This window comes from Eurytemora carolleeae, unplaced genomic scaffold (genome assembly GCF_000591075.1).
Source record: "Eurytemora carolleeae unplaced genomic scaffold, Eaff_2.0 scaffold407, whole genome shotgun sequence".
Taxonomy (NCBI): Eukaryota; Metazoa; Arthropoda; class Copepoda; order Calanoida; family Temoridae; genus Eurytemora; species Eurytemora carolleeae.
Genome location: NW_019402188.1, coordinates 64,151 through 84,278, shown reverse-complemented (window position 1 = coordinate 84,278; position 20,128 = coordinate 64,151). Strand labels below are relative to the sequence as shown.

The following is a 20,128-nucleotide window of genomic DNA, read 5'->3' as shown; positions in this document are numbered from 1 at the left end:
AATTATTATCAGAATATAATACACCAAGAACCAGAAACCTTTAAAATAGGTAATCAAAAATATACCAATAATCAATTGCATTTTATATGTCGCATGAAAGGAAATAGTTTTAATATTGAAATATTAGATCACTAAAATCCGCGCGCTCCTATGCCTAAATTGAGGGGCATGTGCTAGTTGAAAAAGTAAAAATTTTTGAACAGCCTCAGACCAATACTTTCAGAGACTACAAAAACGTAACGAGGGGGGGGGGTTACCAGGCCCCCCCATGTGCATACTCAGAAAGAAATCTAGGTGGGGGCAATTATGCGGGAAGAGCAACCAATTTCCCCCCTCCCCTAGGAGCTCCTACAAAGTAGTCAAGTATATGATAAAAATACTTATATCTACATAGATCATTTTTGATATATATATGTATATGTATATATATAAATATATGTAGTTATAGTTATATGTGTATATATATATATATATATTATCTTTGGATTAAATACAATTATGCATTATAAAAGTATTATCTTGTATCTTATATATATATATATATTATCTTTGGGTTAAATACAATTATGCCATTATTAAAGTATTGCCTCTTTATTTTCTATTGTTTTACAGAATAAATCAACGTTAAATTGGATTCAAGATTTTATAGTAATTTCTATTTTCGTTTAACTGTTACACTTAATCTAATACACGTGGCGCCGGCACAGTGGTTCATATAGAAGGGGGAGCTGATGCACAGTAGATCACTGGAGATGGATCTAGTCAAGGTTATAAGGTTAGGAATGTTAGTTCAGAGGCATACGCAACAGTGGTTCATATAGAAGGGGGAGCTGATGCACAGTAGTTCACTGGAGATGGATCTAGTCAAGGTTATAAGGTTAGGAATGTTAGTTCAGAGGGATACGCAACTTTGGATCTGGTACTTAGTGGTACAATTAAAGTAGGGGGTAGCTGATGCAAAGTGGTTCATATAGTAGGGGGTAGCTGATGCACAGTGGTTTATAGTATAAGTAAAGATGGCATACCAGATTTTATTATTATTATAAAGATGTATTCACACACAAAGATATAAATACATATATAAATGGTGAAGTTTAAATGTATTTAAATACATTTTTTGAATATATAGTTTTACAAAAGAAAAAAGAAAAATATGCACAAATAGACGACATTGATCATTTCTCATTACATAACATATGTTATTACGTAATCATCGAATCATTCAGCATATAAATTATTCTTTCTTGTATTTAAAAGTTCTTATAAAACCGGAACTTTCCATGCATGGTCCAATGGGACATCAAAATATTTCATTTGTTTCTTAACTAACAATTTACTAAGATCCGAAGGATTTACAGAACAATCATTTGCAATGGAAAACAAATTCCTACCAAGAACTGTGTGAAGATCATTTTTGCATAAATTTGAAAGAAATCCAATGCAAAGCTTAGAACTTGCTTCAATAGTCTCATAGAAATATACACATCTACTGGTTAACATAGTTTTTACATGTAAACATTGTGAAATACTTTCAATCAAGCACCTATGCGTATCTCTAGGTACATAAAAAAGAATTCTAATAGCAGTATTCCATGCTGTATACAATTTTGAAACACATTGGGATCTCAATTCCCAAATGCAAGATTTATAAAAACTACAATAATAAATCTATATATAAATTTGGCTTGTCTGTCTGTTTGTTTGTTTGTTTGTCTGTCTGTTTGTTTGTATCCAATAAACGTCAAAACGGCTGAACCGATCGGGCCCAAATTTTTTGTGGGACATCTAGGGACCCCAGGGAAGGTTTATGAATGATCAAAATTTCAAATATTTGTCTCCATCAAAATTCGATCTTCATTAAATTTTTGAAAATTTTGAAAATCCACGAAATTTTTTGTGAAAATCCGCGAATTATTTTTGTTTTGTTTTACGATGTACACAAAGAGAACATGTTCACAATTAATTTAGAAGATGGGCGCGAAGCGCCCTTAAAGCCTAGAAAGAAGGGCGCGAAGCGCCCTGAATTTCTAGTATTGTAAAAATAACAAATAGAAATAACATTGAACATACATTACACATGAATGAAATGTTAATGTTTTTAATATTGAAAACTAATTATTTCAATCGTGGCTTTTCTACAGACGTGACAGTGCAGGAAAACAATAGAAATTATCATAGTTAACCCTATTCCTGCATAACTTACATAACTTAAAAAGTGTTGGTCTGAGGCTGGTGAAATTTTCTGACATTTACTAAATACCCATAGCCCTCCCTTTAAGTCTAAACCCGAGTTTTTATACTAACTGCCTGAGTACTAATGCACACTGCCTGAGTACTCATGCACACTGCCTGAATGACCTGAATGACCTTTTTGAAAAGCCATATGTGACATAAGGAAACGGAATGCACAAGTTTTACAAAGAATTTTTTGCAAATTATTTGAAAACAACCCGTCAAAAGAAATTTGCACAATTTTAGTTTTTCTTATTTACAAATCAGGTTATTTATAATTTAGCAAATTTTTTTGCATATTTGAAATGGCGTGTTCAAGGGCTTCTCAAAATGTATATTTGATCGTTTTTGGACTTTTTTCTAACATTTTTAGTATTTATTTTGCCCTATTATTCTCATTTATATCACTATCACCTAATTTTTTTTTTGACTTTTCAGGAGGAAACTTTGTTGTTAATGCAGGGCAGCCCCCCCCCAGGCTATACATATATTTAGACCCCTCCCCCATTCTTTATAGGGTTAAATACTTGAAGGGACTGTAGTGTAATTTCAAGTGATCCCCTCCCCAGTATAAAAATGCGATTGTCACTTTGTAAGAGAAATCAAAATTAAAAGTAATTAATTTTAATATCTATTACGTTGATTTATAATCAATACTTGATCAGACAAAACGTTAACGGGTACCATTGTGAATCGGGCATTGCAATATTTGTATGTAGGGTTTATTGAAATTACGCTTTTCACTCCCTTTTAACCCACTGTAAACCACACGTTGTAAGATAATTTATAACAAATAATACTGTAAAAAGATCCTACCCCCAACCTGTATTCAATCTAATTAGCTTCTAAAAAATTGAACTTGATTAATTTAATTTGTTCCATTTAAGAAATATTATCCCCCCTCCCCTGAAACACGTTCTTCTATTCATAATATTTGAACCAGGAGTACCAAGCGTTGCCAAGGTTTATATTATTATTTATATGCATAGTATACCCTGATTTCTGTCTGTCTGTTTGTATCCAATAAACGTCAAAACGGCTGAACCAATCGGGCCCAATTTTTTGTGGGACATCACATGACCACAGGGAAGGTTTATGAACGATAAAAACTTTTAAAAAGTGTGTTTTAAAGGTTTTTAATTTTGTAAAAAAATTGAAATTCTTGAAAATCTGCAAATTTTTTTTAAAATCCGCAAACTTTTTCTTCTTTGTTTTAAAATGTAAACAAAAAGAACATGTTCACAATTTAAACAGAAGATGGGCGCGAAGCTCCCTAAAAGCCTAGTATATATATATATAACTATAAAGCAATAATCAGAGCAGCTTCTCAGGTTTTACAGTTATTAAATTCTAGCTGAAGGGCTCGGCGTTGCCCGTGGAAAAAAATATTTTAAAATAAAAAATTAAAAAATTTTGAAAAAAAAATTTAACATTTTAGCATTTAACACCTCCTGGCCATCCATGAGTGTCTACAAAAAATTTCAGCCCAATCGGTCCATCCATTTGGCCGGCTATACGCAACATATATACGAATGTTTGGTTTTATTATATAGATATACTAGCCTTAGAGGGCGTTTCGCGCCCATCTCCTAAATTAATTGTGAACATGTTCTCTTTGTGTACATCGTAAAACAAAACAAAAATAATTCGCGGATTTTCACAAAAAATTTCGTGGATTTTCAAAATTTTCAAAAATTTAATGAAGATCGAATTTTGATGGAGACAAATATTTGAAATTTTGATCATTCATAAACCTTCCCTGGGGTCCCTAGATGTCCCACAAAAAATTTGGGCCCGATCGGTTCAGCCGTTTTGACGTTTATTGGATACAAACAGACAGACAGACAGACAGACAAGCCAAATTTATATATAGATTGATAAGAGAAGAGTGTTATTATGTAAACGGCAATTCTTATTCATTTTAAAAGAAAATTACCCCTCCGTTCTTATACCATTAAAAATTCAATTAAGCCAGTTCGTTCAAATAGTTTAAGTTGTGTAACATAATTTATTCGTTTTTACACAGATTACATTTCCCATGAACATGAATTCGAGCAGAAATTTTCCCGCACCCAATCTAATAATTTAGGTTAGGAGGAGGGAGCCAGGGGCTTCATCAACGATTATTTCGCTAACAATTTCAAAATTAGAATTTTTGCACAGTTTTGACTAATAATTGAATTTCGCAATAAATGTTTGGATTGAGTCTTTTCCACAAACTCTGATTTTCTAATTTCATTACTGTTGAAATACAAACTAGTAATTCTGTTTCCACCAAATTATCTCAGTTTGAAATATCTAAGGTTTACACCATTAGGTTGAAAAAGAAATTTCAGTTTGTGGCAAAGACTCTATTCCTGGGTTTTCTAAAAATGTACGAAATGTTCAAGAAAGTATTACAATAAGGACATAGAGGATCGTTTTAACTTTTGATTAGAGGAGAAATCAGTTTAAGGAATGGGTTGAAAGTGCAGGATTTAAAGGGAGTGACCCGCAATGTATGGTAGATAAACTGAGATTGCAGTATTTTAGAGATTTTTTATTAGGATTCATTTGATACATATCATACGTTTTTATGCTGCATATTTGTTCAGCAAAAGCGCAAATGCAATCTTTAAAATCCTCCTAGATTGTCCAATTTGAAGGGATGATTTGGTTTTATAAAAATTATTCAATGACAACCACGATAAATGTAACAAAAATTCGACAGTTGAAATAATTATACTGAAAGCGTTAAAGGTCGTCATTAATGCCTCATTTCTTAGCATCTACATTGTACATACCTTGTATGAATAAAATGTTATAAACATATTGCTGCTTTTTTCCCTGATTTAATTGAATTTTTAATAGTATAAGATGGGAGAGTAATTTTCTTCATAAATGAATCAGAATTGCCATTATACAATTTCTATTTAACAACACTCATCGCTGATAACATCAAATATGTCTAATTTGTAACCTCAAATATTGTAAATTAGAAAAATGAATAAAAAATATTGATATAGATATTTGTTTTTATATATTTATATATTTTTGGATTGACATAAATTCTTAGCTTTATATCCCGGCACAACCTTTTACCAGTTTTTGAACAACAACGATTACTTTTTTTAAAGTCCCGACAAAATTAAGATCTAGCATTTATCGTTAATTATATTTTAACAAACATTTCTTACAAAAAAGGTATATTTTTACAAATATCAAGAAGAATTCAATTCTCCTTGACAAATGTAATATATAATCCATCACAGGCATGTTAGTTTTTTCAAATCTGAATCTCCGAGAAAATTGCTGATTAGAGGTTGGCCCCTGGTTATAGTCTCGAGGTTCTGATAGATAGATAGTTAGATAGATAGGTGGAGGATTCGGATCAGTTTCACCATTCATACACAGACCTGACAAGCAACAGGTTCTGAAGCCAATCCTTCTGCCTTAAACCAACACTCATAAAAAGGTAAACACGAAAAAAAGCAGTAAGTTAAAAAGTTGTAAAAAATATATTTCACGCCGCTTTGTCCCGCAATTAATTAAGGCCAAGTTAAACTGGTTATAGTTTCTTTAATGCCGATAAAATTCTTTAATAGTTTAACTTACAATGTACAATCTTGAACTTCGTAGATTTTTCTTTTTTTATTGTTGCAGATTTCCAAAATAAAAACCTACCCTGATTATGTGACAGACAAGTTAATTTCATGGGTGTAAATATTGATTTTTACAAACTTTTTGTTTCTTAGTTTTACAGTGGTATCCAAAAACAGTGGACAATATAGTTGTTTTTGTATCATTTATCTGTTATTACTAAATCCTGATCACATCTTATATAATCTAAAGAAAGAATGCAGCTGAAAATCATTCTACTGTTTTCTGGATAACAATTTGTACTATTTATCTAATATTTGAGGTATTAAATATATTTTGATAATTAGTGAGGGATTAGGATAGGATTCTACTTAACGCTAAAACTATTTGATAATTACATAAAATATTTACAAATCCTAAATCTGAATTTTCTTTTCTAACAATATTTTCTGTCTCCCAGCATCCCCTCCTACACATTCTAATTTCCGGACCTGTTATACCTTTCTCTTTCCTTCCCCGGCCCTTTCAATCTTTTTCTTCCCTTCCCCGGCCCTTTCTATCTTTCTCTTCCCTTCCCCGGCCCTTTCTATCTTTCTCTTCCCTTCCCTGTCCCTTTCTATCTTTCTCTTCCCTTCCCCGGCCCTTTCTATCTTTCTCTTCCCTTCCCCGTCCCTTTATATCTTTCTCTTCCTTTCCCGGCCCTTTCTATCTTTCTCGTCCCTTCCCAGGCCCTTTCAATCTTTTTCTTCCCTTCCCCGGCCCTTTCAATCTTTCTCTTCCCTTCCCCGGCCCTTTCAATCTTTCTCTTCCCTCCCCTGTCCCTTTCTATCTTTTATGATAAAATCTGATATTACATTGTTTAGATCTGATTCAGCAAGGATGCTTCTGATACTTTTATTTTCTGGTTGTGTCTCATCATACCCCTTCAATTACCAGAACCAAGCTTCTTTCCAGGTAATACCCCCCCCCCCCCGATACAGTTCGTCGATGAGTATTCAAAATATAAATTTCATCAAAAAAAAAAAAAAATCATTATTTTAATTCGACGATGAACAATGGAAGCCATCAAACGTACTTTGCTATTATTGAGGATAAGTTCTGAAAAATAATAATGTCAATTTATTATTTTTAAAAGAATGCTTTCCTTGCCAAGTTAAGACAGAAAGATTTAAACACTGTTAGTTGCAACATTAGTAAATTAAATAATACTTTCAGAGATTGCAACATTTTCAAATTACATAATTCTAGCAAATTTTCTCAAGCAAACTGAGGAACAAAGATGAAACTCATTTTACAGTTCTCTGGATTTCACTGTAATAAAATCAAAACAGTTTGTTTTAACTCTATGGGGGAGCTGTTTTTATTCTATTAAAGAGCGATCCTCAGAAAACATTTTAGAAAAAAACCCTCAACGATCGAAGAAGAATGTCGTCCTCCATTTTCTGATTCTCACTGTGTCAAAAATAAAAACTAGAAATAGATGAAGAGGGAAAATTGTTGATTTATTCCAGACAAGTTTCAATTTAAATTTATTGCACAGAACACCAGTCCCTTGCTAAACTAAAACTTATTTACTTCAAAGCAAGTTTCAACTTTCAACAAGAAAATAAATACTTTTTTGTTATGTAAAAATTCGATTTATTTCTTCAACCGTTTCATTCTTTGTAATTTAATTTTGAAAGTGCATTTAAAGTTCTAAAATATGCTTTCATGAATGGAATTAGATTAAATTTCTAACATTTATTTTTGACCGGCCCGTTAGCTGTCAAGTTATTTGGTGTACTGACCGGCCCGTTAGCTGTCAATTTATTTGGTGTACTGACCGGCCCGTTAGTTGTCGATCTAGAGACTACAGTGCATACGTTATGAATGCTGTAGAACTTGCTTAAAACTGCTTAAAAGTCGGTGTTATACTTCAAATTAACCGTCGCGCGTAGTTTTCAGCACGACGGTGTAATTATTACAAAATGCATTTTTGAAGGATGATGGTGGATTCAATATACTGGAAAACCTTGGCCACGAATTCCCTCTAGAATACTATCAAGAGGCAGATCTACCAGTAAACCTCTACCATGATCTCCCGGAGTCCAGTCTCTACCACGACCTCTCTGAGTCCAACCTGTACAGAGATCTCCCAAGCCCAGCGGAGTCCAACATGCCACTAAATCCGTATTCGGAGTTAAACTGGAGGGATCTAGACACTCAGGTAAATCCAACAATCTGATCTTGCTAGGCTTCATTTGTTGCATTAACGTGTTGCCTGACTGGACGGTACGACTGAATGCAAATTTTAGACTGAGGGGCAAAGTCATCCTGCTTTAATTTATTTAATAACACAGTGCTTCCCATTTTTTTAGACAAATTTTCTCTTATTCATTGTAAATATTAACAGTCATGATTGATTGATTCTGCTTCTCTCCTCATGTTCACGTTTATTATGCAATCACCATTTTTTTTGCAATTTTTGAAAAGTTTGTCTCAAAATTCATTATTTGGACATGAAACCCTTTTTCCCAAAATGCTGGTTTATTTTTATATTTATCTGTTTAGGTTTTAGAAGAACAGCCAATTTACAGAGATGTCATGGAAGCTTTCCTTGCGGAAAAGAGCTTGGATGCTGGAGAGCTTCCTTGGTACACTGAAACAAGAGGTATTTTTTTTGTGGCAACTCAAGCGACCCCAGGAAAGGTTTATGGATAATTTTAAAAAAATTTGCCGTGTAACATTATTATTTTGGAAATGCACCAATGTAAACAGGAAAATTCGCAAAAATATGTGTCATGATCAATCTTCTCATGATTAAACATTAGTTACAGCAATAGAAATTTACATTACTAGCCTTAGAGGGCGCTTCGGGCCCATCTTCTAAATTAATTGTGAACATGTTCTCTTTGTGTACATCGTAAAACAAAACAAAATTATTTGGGGGTTTTTCGCAAAATATTTCTTGGATTTTCAAAATTTTAAAAAATTTAATGAAGATCGAATTTTGATGGAGACAAATATTTGAAACTTAGATCATTCATAAACCTATCCGTTTTGACGTTTATTGGATACAAACAAACAAACAGACAAACAAACAGACAAGCCAAATTTATATTTAGAAGAAATTTTTAGTACTTTCTATAAATTCAATTAAAGTGAATAGGTCTAGGACAGATTGATGATTTAATCTTTATTTTCTTTTCTTTGATTGAAAAACACTCTTTTGTTTATTTTCCAGCACTTAGTTTTTATTGTATTTTTGTAACATTAAATAAATATTTTTTTCTTTCCATGGTTTTCTTAGTTTTTACTTTTTATTTTCTGAGAAAATTTTGTTTAAAATGTATTTTTTTAGACACAGAAGATTTGGAGGAAGAAAACTTTTGGCCTGTTGATCAAAACAGTAACAAGGTAAGATAAATATCATAAAACATAATTTAAAAATAGAGAATATGGAGAAATACATTGGGCAAATAAAACTGTGTAATAGAAAAACAAATGTTGAATGAATGTAAAAATTGATTTCTCATGCAAATGGTAAAACTATTATTATTTTAAATAACAAAAAATGCACATAAGATTGCTGAAATGTCGTCTTTTCCACAGTTTTATGGGTTTCACTGTAGAAGTATCAGATACATAACGAGAAATATAAGTACCAAAAAATAAAAATACTTTTTTTTAATGTTTTGCATTTTTTAGAACGATGAACCCACAAATGATGATCTCAAGGTTGAATCTGAACTAAAAAGAATGATTGATACCAAGCGAAGCGACGAACAGTTTGAATCGTATCTCCTAAAAAAGGTAAATTAATACTTTTTTATTATTTTTAGATTATTAGTTTCTTTATGAATGAACCAATATATATATTTTCCGTACTCAGACTCACATAAAACATTTTTCTCAATAAATAATGACGTTTTTCCTCCCACACTTCTCAAGAGTATATAAAGGAGGGGGGGGGGGGTTGCGGGATGAGCCCCCCCCCCATTGATAAGTGAATTATATAGTTTCGTGGGAGGGGGAAGAGGGGGGTGTTTACCCCACCTCTGAAAAGTTTTAAAGTTTAAGACCCCCTCCCCCTGATAGTTAAAAAATGGGTTTCCTATTGGAGAAAAGTTAACTCGCCCCCCTGAATAAAATCCTGTATACGCCCCTGATCTAGAATATAAGTGGTAGTGGGAGGAGGGTAACCATATTATCTAATCAAACCTCTATATATTCAGAATCCTGTAATCTCAACAAGAAAAAATACAAAATCTCCCAACGCCAACAAACGGAAAGAAACCGCCTCAGAGAACAAGGAATCCGTGTTTCCTCCGGAGAAACGAGGAATGCCGGAGGAGCCGATTTTCCGACCTGGGGCTGCCTCCGATCCCGTGGTCAAGCCAAGATCCTCTCCAATTTCCTCCGACATGAAAAGCAGATCAAAGCGATCCCTCCTAAAGCCAGTTCCCTTCTTCCCAAATCAAGATTGATTTCATAAAGTAGAAGAAAACTATTTCTCAAGATTGTTAAAATAGATCTTCCCCCATTGCCGCTCTCCTGGATACCGTAACTCAGTTATTTTTTTACTTATATTGGCGTTGATTTTATCTTAAAATATCTCAAAATATCTATAAATATCTATAAAGTTGAAGCATCCACGGTGTGTGTTGGTAATAGTTTGATTTAAAATCCATGGTTGGTAAATTTACTAGTGATACGTATTTATTTATAACCAATAGAAGCATTGAATCAAGCCCAAAAACCGATAACTCGCATCATTCTCTAAAAATGTAATCCTTTTATGACCTATGGATAAAAACAACCAAGATAAGAATCATCAAGGTTTTACACCCATCAGGTTACGAAGATATAAGAATAACATAATTAGAGTTTGAAGCGAGATAATCAACTCTTTTTGGCGCAAACAATCTTGCCTGAAAACTGGTTCTGACTGTGTCGAGCTATTGTATTTTCCACTCAAAGATTCATCATGTTACAAATAATCACAGTAATATGATTATATTTATGTCGACCATTTTGTAATTTATGCTAATAAAACAACTTATAAAGTAACCTCACTTTTTAACCTTTTCTGCTCCCACGAAATATATATACTGTTGCAACTTTAATCAGTAAACACATGTAGGAGATTGCAATTATTATGATGATAATTGAAAATAGGATATTATTATAGATAATTCAATGGCAATGCTAGGACAGATTAGGGCGGGATAGGACAGGCTCAAGTAAGGAAAAAAAGAATAAATAGGACGTGTTAGGGAAAAGAGAAGGAAATCTGGAACAGGACAGGGCATTCTAAAAAAGAAGTAATTAGACCAGTTTATGACAGGCTAATTAGAACATGGGCAGAAAAGGAGAGAACATCGATAATTAGGGAAGGTTAGGATAAGGTAAATTCAGATAATAAATATCAATGGACAGAATAGAAAAGGAAAGGCAGGGCGGGAAAAAGGACATTCTATTATTAAGGAATTTGAACGGGCTAGGACAGTACAGGGGAGAGAGAACAGGACAGGATAAGATAGGGTTTGTTTAGGAAAGTTCAGATTAATGACGTGTATAAGACAAGAAAAGTATGAAAGGACAATCCGTGATAAGACAGATTATGGTGGGTTTGTCTGAGTATGATGGTATATATATAGAAAATGCAGCAGAATCTACATTTAGTACTGCCTAGGTTTCGTATCTAAAAACGATCGATAAAACTTTATTTTTCGTTTTTTTAACGATCGTTTCATTCTTAGAATAAAACAATCGTTTTTGAAAACGAACTACTCGTTTAGAACTTAAAAAAAACACTCAGTTTAAACTTTTAAAAAACGAAAAACTTTCGTTTTTTACACGCTAGTTTTTGAAAACGGTCGTTTCTGAAAAACTTTTGCTAATGAGTCTAAGTTTTATGAAAAGTAAACTTTTTCAGGAAGATAAGTTTATGAATGTTGTCCTAAATATTTTTTTATCGAGAGAAATAACTTGAATTTTTTCTTACCTAAGGATTTTCTGATCTAAGGGTTTTTCGACCGAAAAATGTATTTTGTCTTAAACAGGTTGTTAACAAAGGGTCGTCGTTAACTGCCTAAACGATCGTTAACGATCTTCAAAAATTAAAAACGACCTTTCTTGGTTAACAAAACAACTAAAACTAAAAAACGACTTATTCCTTTTTAAATAAAAAAACGATCTTCTCCGTCGTTTTTAAAAGAAACGATTGTATTTCAAAAAAGTTAAAAACAACCCATTCCTACCTATACCCATCATCTTTAGGGCTCACTTTACTTTGCAATTGGCTATATGTTTTAGTATTTATCATCTATATAATAAGACAAGACATTCGTATAAACGGTTTGACCTATTGGGCTCAATTTTTTTGTGGACACTCAGGGGTGGTCGGGGGGTGTTACAGGCAAAAAAATTGGAAATTTTTTTTCCAATTTTTTTATTTTGTTTTGTCAAATTTTTTTAAAAATATTTTTTTTCATATTTTTTTTCAAATTTTTTTTTCTCACGGGCAATGCTTGGCTCTTCAGCTAGTTTAAAATAAAATATGCAATAATATCTTTTTTTTAGTTTAGTATTCCAATCTCTTAGCATTATCCCATTACATGACTCTTTTATGTCGCGTATAGTGGGAGAAAATGGTGGGAGGAAAAAGAGAAGTAAATATATCTAAATGTATAAACAAGTGAATAATAAATGTTTGACCTCTCAGTCCTAATTCATTTTTTTATTTGACCAGTTTTCTACTTGCCCAAGCCATGTCTAGCTATAGAATAATGTAGACCTGAACATAATTTTCAGAAATATTCTAGAAAAGAGAATAAATCCCACAATACAGTTTACAGACCCGTCATTCTTTAATAAATAATAACCCATGAGCTTCGTAGCATCGAAAGAATTATTAAAATGTCGTCTTGACAATTTTTCAATGCCTAAATCTCAGTATTTTTGTAAAAATAGATAAAAAGCCATGAAATATGCGGGAACAGAGCTTTTTATAAATGAATATTTTATAATTTTTTGGGACATTTCCGAACATTTTGACTTTTTAACTGGATTTTGCAAAAAAAAATTTTATTTTTGAAAATTTGCCATTATTTTTGCAGATTCCTAAAGTATAGAGCAAATAAGAGCTTTCCAATGATGTATCATTTGTCATATTTGGATATCAAACATGGGATTTAGAGGGAGGGGGGGTCAAATAAAGCCCCCCCCCCCCTAGAATAACCTTGTTTTAAAGTACCCCAGCATGGATGATAAGGTTTAAGAGCTCCACATAATTATTCAAATAACAAACCGAATATCAAAGTATTCCATTATCAGCAGTTTAAGAAAGCGACATTAATTATTTCTTCTGTTGATTTCTCCAATGTTCTGGGTTAAAGTGAAACTTAATTAGTTATGAAATTAAGCAATATTTTCCAATAATGTTTAAAGAGATGTGAATATTTGAAAGTTCAGATTTGCAAAAATTGCGAATTTCTTTGACGCCGAGCATTTATAAAACTCTTCCCAATTCTTGATTTATTAAGGATTCTCGCACATTTTCGCTGATATGTACACTGTACAGGGTGTCCCACGAAACATGACAGTTTGTAAATAGTTTAGAATGTCTTCTTCCATAATATGTTAAGTTGTTTTATACCAAAGACAACAGTAAAAATATTATGTAGGATTCATATTATAGTAAAATTAACTTCAAAGTAAAATATATTTGAGCAAAAGATTTTTGAACGAAATTAATATCTAATGCAGTATATGGAAGAAGACATTCAAAACTATTTACCAACTGTCATGTCTCATGGGACACCCTGTATTTTGTAATTGTACAGTAAGAAGAAAACAATTTGGAATTAACTTTTCTTTCTGGAAAGTAAAGTTATTGCAATTAACTTATCCCTTAAAAATAATTCGGTGGAAAATTCCAGAATCCTACAGTCAAGTTCAAATTTATAGAGACATCAGAAGAATTTATAAAATGTCGTATTCTTAACTTACTGATATTGCAATGCTGGTTAAACGCTCAAAAATAATTTCAATCTCGATATATAATGTGGGTATAATTAAAAATCTGGAAACTTCGATGCCTCTCTTAATCCTTTCAGTTGTAAATCACTCCTGACAGTATAAACCTGCGTTCATAATTCTTACGAAGTGGAAAATGATTTTTTTAAAAAATTAAACTGTACAAAGAACCTTTCTTTCCCCTTTGAAAATATTTCTACATCCTCCATCTTCAATCTCTTCTCTCTTTAACCTGTACAGGCATATTTAGAACCGCAATATTTTGTATATAGTTAAACGAGAAACCACCTTGACCTGAACGCCTGATGATCTGGGAGACCCNGATATTAGAAACGAACAATAAATGTTCGCACTTCTTAATCGTTACGTCTGATCATCTTGCTAATTAAGCCGCAACATGATTAAATATTATCTATATTCCCATTCCTAGAATCGGCCTACGCCGATGCACTATCGATGGCTACTCTTATTTTTATTATGTTAAAAAAAACGGGAAACTCGATCCCGTGTATGTTCATTTTTAAGCATGCACACTCTTAAATGTAGCATTTTTTTAATAAGATATAACACGCACCGTGTTTGTAATATCTACAGTAATACTCCTGATAAGTATGCTATCTTTCAATAAGTAATTTAGTTTTTTCCTCACGAACTGCTTTATTATAAATATTTGAATATAAACTTACAAATAATTCAGAAATGGAAAAAATACGTAAAAAATGTATCTTTTAAAATCTATTCCGACTTTATTGATTTATTTAACTATATTCGTATGCACATGATAACTCGTTAATAAACTTTTGTGATAAATTCATATTTTCAACAATCCTGTAAACTATAAATGATACGTAAATAAATATCTAGATTTCAAAAAAGATATTGCAATGCTGCATATATTTAGTTTTTTAATTAAATTTTAATTAATGGAGCTCTTTGAAACTGTAAATGGCTATTTACTTATTTCAGCAATTACTGACTGAGATTAACGTACAATAGTAAAAAACCAATTAATAAAAATTGTCAAGACGACATTTCATAAATTCTTTCGATGGCTCAAAATCTTTGAGGTAAACTGTATGTGTTCTGGTTCTCGAAATGCATCTATATTGCTATGTTTAACCTTCTAAAGAAAAAGATTATCTTTTATATTAAATTGCTATATTCTAATCTGTGAACAACGTGAGCATTGTGTGAAAACTAAAGAAAGGTTTCTGAATTATTCAAATCAAAATCTAACCTTTCTCAGATAAAATAGATTGTATGAAATTTTATTAATTTATTGACATATAATTCAAATGCTTTGCAGTTTATAATCCTACATTTATATAGTAGCATGTTGGATCCACAACGGCACCCTGTACATCCCTATCCTTATTGCAACTTCCAAAATATAAAATTAATATTTGCATTGTTAAATCTTAATCTGAAATTACGTGAGTTCTTCCGTGAAACTTTGATCAACGAAATAGAATAAAAATAGAAAATATAATTGAATTCACTGTCATTTCTCGTTGTCTACATTTTATATGAATTATTTTTTGTGACGTATACTGGTCAGAAAATACAGAAAATACAGACAATACAGACAATACAGACAATACAGACAATACAGACAATACAGACAATACAGACAATACAGACAATACAGACAATATAGACAATACAGACAATACAGAAAATACAGACAATACAGACAATACAGAAAATACAGACAATGCAGACAATACAGACAATACAGACAATACAGACAATACAGACAATACAGACAATACAGAAAATACAGACGATACAGACAATACAGACAATACTGACAATACAGACAATACATAAAATACAGAAAATACAGACAATACAGAAAATACAGACAAAATAGACAATACAGACAATACAGACAATACATACAATACAGACAATACAGACAATACAGACAATACAGATAAAATACAGAAAATACAGACAATACAGAAAATACAGACAAAATAGACAATACAGACAATACAGACAATACAGACAATACAGACAATACAGACAATACAGACAATACAGACAATACAGAAAATACAGAAAATTCAGACAATACAGACAATACAGACAATACAGACAATACAGACAATACAGACAATACAGAAAATACAGAAAATGCAGAAAATATAGAAAATACAGACAATACAGAAAGTACAGACAATACAGACAATACAGAAAATACTCTTATTTAGAATCCTTTTAGAAGTGAAGAAATTTCCCAGTGTTTTAAGAAACCTAAAAAATGTCTAATAATCACAAAAATACAGTAAGAATAAAATTGTGGAATATAAAGACGAATTTACAATAATAAGTGTTTTTGATGTAATTCAAAATGACTTTTTAAAATCATAACTTGAGTCTAACAGTGGTCTTCCTTAGTTTTTTGTTCTCACTGTAGGTTAGATATTCGTAGAGTTTCTAGAGTATTCGATAGAATTATATCTTAAATTTTAAATATTTAATTTCTAAGAATAATCTGTTTAATGAGAATGCAAACTACTGAGAAATGTAAATTGGGAAATTAATATTCAAAGTACTTTCACAAGGACTCTTTAAGACTGGCATGTCCGACTCACAACGGTAAACCTAAAAGCTGTTTCTGATCAAGAGTGCATGACAGAGATATCAATGTTTTTGTTTCTAAAAATTGTTTATTTTTTGAGGTTTGTAGAACTAAAGTGACTTGTGCATTTTTTTACGGAGCAACAAATGGAGAAGTTATCAGAATCAAACAGAATTATAGAAACTAGAAAAACACGTTATCTTCCACATTAATAATCATATTAAAGGTTTTATTGATACCGTTGTGAATCGGACATATCCTTTTTTTAAATGGAGGGTCACTTAAAGTGTTAATGACATTCCCTTTTAAAAATATTGCTTTGCACATTTTTTTATTAAATAAACTTAACACTTGCCTTAACCTTTTATATTCTAATTTCTTTATCTTTTCAACATCATATCTAAGAGTCAAATTTTCAAATGTTTACATCATATGGGTGCATATATAAATATCCATATAATAAAACAAGACGTTCGTATTTATGTTCCCTATAGCCGGCCAAACGACATGACCGAATAGGCTTAAATTTGCTCAGCTAGTGTATAATAAAATCAAAGTTTGAAGTATGTAATTGGCTTCTTTAAAAAAAAACACAATTTTTGTTGATTGGTTTATTTGAATTAAGACTAAACTAAAAAAAGTATGTTTCTTTTATTTACTGGAAATTTTGACTATATATCGTTTTTCTGGAAATAAATTTTTTTTTAGTTTTTCTTGAATTTTAAAGGAAACAATTATTGATTAAAAAAGATGACCGATGATATTTGTTCTAAATAATAACAAATACCAATGAATTGCGATAAGTTTAGTTAAAGTATCACGCTGCAAGCTAAACAGAAGGAGAGAAGGTCAAAATTTTGTATTATTACTTAACATTTCTAATTTTAATACGAAAATTCTTAACTTTTTATGTTATTCATAACAGAGATAAACATTTTTAAAACCCTTGAAAAATGAAATATTTGCAAAAAAAACTGAAATAGTATTTTTAACATATTTCAGACCTCCCTATCATCGAAATCATTAAAGTTAGCGTTCAAATCTTTTTGTTAGTTAGCTGGCGCCCATTGAAAGATCAAAAGTTAGAGCGCAAACGCCCCCCCCCCCCACCGTCCCTCCTCTTTTTAGGGGTAACAAATCAAAATTAAACTTTAAAAATGTTCTCTAAAAGAAATGTATTCATCAAATTGTTGATGTTTGTTAGAATATTTTCCATTCATAAATTGATTAAAATCTTGTTAAATCGTATTTCTAAGAATATTCAATTACAAGACCAAATCTCATATTTATAATCTTTTAAGTATTCACAAAGTGGAAAATTATTATTTTAACAATCTCTTCTCAAAATGAAAAATTACTGAATTATCAAAATTAATTAGGGTTTCAAATTTGTTCCCAATCTATTTGAATCCGGAAACGTTTTTTTCCACAAAGGGACTGTTCGGGTAATTTTCAGTGGCCCTCCTTGAACAAACGGCAATCCCCGATTCACAACGGTACCCTTGAAACCTTAATCTAATCAAAAGTGTGGAAGATAACGTCGGTTTTTTGACTTGAAAAGTGTCATTTCTGTATTGCCTAATTGCGGAAGTCATTTTCGTAGAGAACCTGCAAATGAAAATAAACAGTTTAAAGAAACAGAAACATGGATATCTGATTCATACTTGACCAGGCGAAGCTTTTAAGGGTACCTTTGTAAATCGGCATCCTCATTACGCTGACAGTCCCAGTAAGAATTAGAAACTGTTAAATACTTTTGTGATTAATGGCGGAAACTTTCTTTAAATAAATACAAAAAAGTTTAAAATCAAATCATATATTTTACAGCAGTAATGATTAAACATATATAAGTATACTACCCAGGGTGTAAGGAATAGATGGGAGATACAACTGACGCGGTTCGCCCTACCATATGATTATATACATGATATTCCTTACTCCCTGGTACTACCGTAGCAGTCTAGCAGGAGAGTTTAGATAGCTTTAGTCTGGGTGTTAATTATTTTCCCAAGGGCGACTTCCCAAGTGGCAATATCCCAACTGGCACCTTTCCAAGTGTGCACTTTCTCATGCGGCAACTTAAATGTTCATGTAAGGTTAGGTTAGGCCTTCTGAAGCGCCGTAGGCTATAACCGGGGCCGAGCGCTGCGGCTAGGTTGGGGTAGGGGGCGGATCACTGTGGGTAGGACAGACTAGGGAAGTTTCCACTTGTTAAACTGCATATTTGGGAATTTGGAAGTACCCAACTTGGAAAACACCTCTTGAGAAGTTGCCACTTGGGAAAATACCTTTGGGAAAGTACCTATCAAGCTGATATCACAAAGCTCCTTGTAATATTTTTAAACCCATTTTTGAAAATTCTACGAAACAACGTGGAATTTATCATAGAAAAGTCGTTTCATATTTTGTTTTATAAATATTTTCAGAAAAGGTTCTCGTACGACATATCCTTAACGGTATTGAAGTCATGGATCGGAAACCGTAGAGCTAAGTTCTGTTAAATCACCGATATGTAAAATATTTCGACTTGACAGGATTAGAAGAAAAGGACCAGGATTAGAGGAAAATGGCCAGGATTCGAGGGAAAAGGGTCAGGATAAGAGGAAAAGGACCAGGATTACAGGAAAAGAGCCAGGATTAGAAGAAAATGGCCAGGATTCAAGGGAAAGGGCCAGGATTAGAGGAAAAGGAAAATGGCCAGGATTAGAGGGAAAAGGGCCAGGATTCGAGGGAAAAGGGTCAGGATTAGAGGAAAAGGACAAGGATGAGAGGAAAAAATCCAGGACTAGAAGAAAAAGGCCAGGATTAGAGGGAAAAGGCCAGGATAACGGTAAATGGTCAGGATTAGAGGAAAAGGATCAGGATAATGGTAAATGGCCAGGATTAGAGGAAATAGACCAGGATAATGGTAAATGGCCAGGATTAGAGGAATTAGACCAGGATAACGGTAAATGGCCAGAAATAGAGGAAAAGGACCAGGATAATGGTAATTGGCCAGGATTAGAGGAAAAGGACCAGGATAATGGTAATTGGCCAGAATTAGAGGAAAAGGACCAGGATAATGGTAAATGGCTAGGATTAGAGGAAATAGACCAGGATAATGGTAATTTGCCAGGATTAGAGGAAAAGGACCAGGATAATGGTAATTGGCCAGGATTAGAGGAAATAGACCAGGATAATGGTAATTGGCCAGGATTAGAGGAAATAGACCAGGATAATGGTAATTGGCCAGAATTAGAGGAAAAGGACCAGGATAATGGTAATTGGCCAGAAATAGAGGAAAAGGACCAGGATAACGGTAATTGGCCAGAATTAAAGAACAATGTCCCGCAAATTTAAGCAATAGTTAAAAGAAAGAAAACAAAAATGAAGACAAGCAAAGCCGCAAACTTAATTTAAAACAAACTAAATTTTCGCAGAATTAATTTTAGACTTCGCATTTTCTTTTAGTGCCTAGTGTAATAGAATTACAAACTAGGAATTTAATTTTAAAATTAGAAATAGGAAAAACAGGAAAAACCTTTAAACTTGTCAGTTTTAGATACTTTATTCGACCGCGTATCATTTCACGTCAATTAAAGGGACAGTAGGCATTATTTTAGATAACCTTCCATTTACTGAGTGAAATGTTCAATTTACACTGGTAGCTTTAAAACTGGTATTATATCAAAAATAAGGAATATCCCATTGTTTCTTTTTCTCTCCCTGTAA

The 20,128-nt window shown here is 32.3% G+C and overlaps 2 protein-coding genes across 3 annotated transcripts; both read left to right on the top strand.

Moving 5' to 3' along the window:
- The first annotated feature begins 5,577 nt into the window (after positions 1-5,577).
- Positions 5,578-10,916, top strand: LOC111718232 (uncharacterized). Of its 2 annotated transcripts, none has more exons than XM_023493774.1 (7): positions 5,578-5,686; positions 6,675-6,765; positions 7,793-8,017; positions 8,362-8,461; positions 9,152-9,207; positions 9,499-9,603; positions 10,026-10,916. In XM_023493774.1, the coding sequence occupies exons 2-7, from the start codon at positions 6,691-6,693 to the stop codon at positions 10,275-10,277; spliced, it is 813 nt and encodes a 270-aa protein (XP_023349542.1). In that variant the 5' UTR covers positions 5,578-5,686; positions 6,675-6,690; the 3' UTR covers positions 10,278-10,916. The 2 variants fall into 2 exon arrangements, with proteins under 2 accessions (XP_023349542.1, XP_023349543.1); XM_023493775.1 differs by having other exon boundaries at positions 5,582-5,686; positions 6,686-6,765.
- A 5,501-nt stretch (positions 10,917-16,417) lies between these two features.
- Positions 16,418-19,756, top strand: LOC111718223 (bifunctional endo-1,4-beta-xylanase XylA-like). Its single transcript, XM_023493762.1, has 2 exons — positions 16,418-16,434; positions 18,952-19,756. Exons 1-2 carry the CDS (start codon positions 16,418-16,420, stop codon positions 19,754-19,756), a joined length of 822 nt encoding a protein of 273 aa, XP_023349530.1.
- Positions 19,757-20,128: the final 372 nt, after the last annotated feature.

Excerpts from the sequence above, each read along its gene's own strand:
- LOC111718232 (XM_023493774.1), top strand. The coding sequence starts at position 6,691 with ATGCTTCTGATACTTTTATTTTCTGGTTGTGTCTCATCATACCCCTTC. Across the intron at positions 8,018-8,361 it reads GGAGGGATCTAGACACTCAG|GTTTTAGAAGAACAGCCAAT; the intron begins GTAAATCCAACA and ends TTATCTGTTTAG. Across the intron at positions 9,604-10,025 it reads AATCGTATCTCCTAAAAAAG|AATCCTGTAATCTCAACAAG; the intron begins GTAAATTAATAC and ends CTATATATTCAG.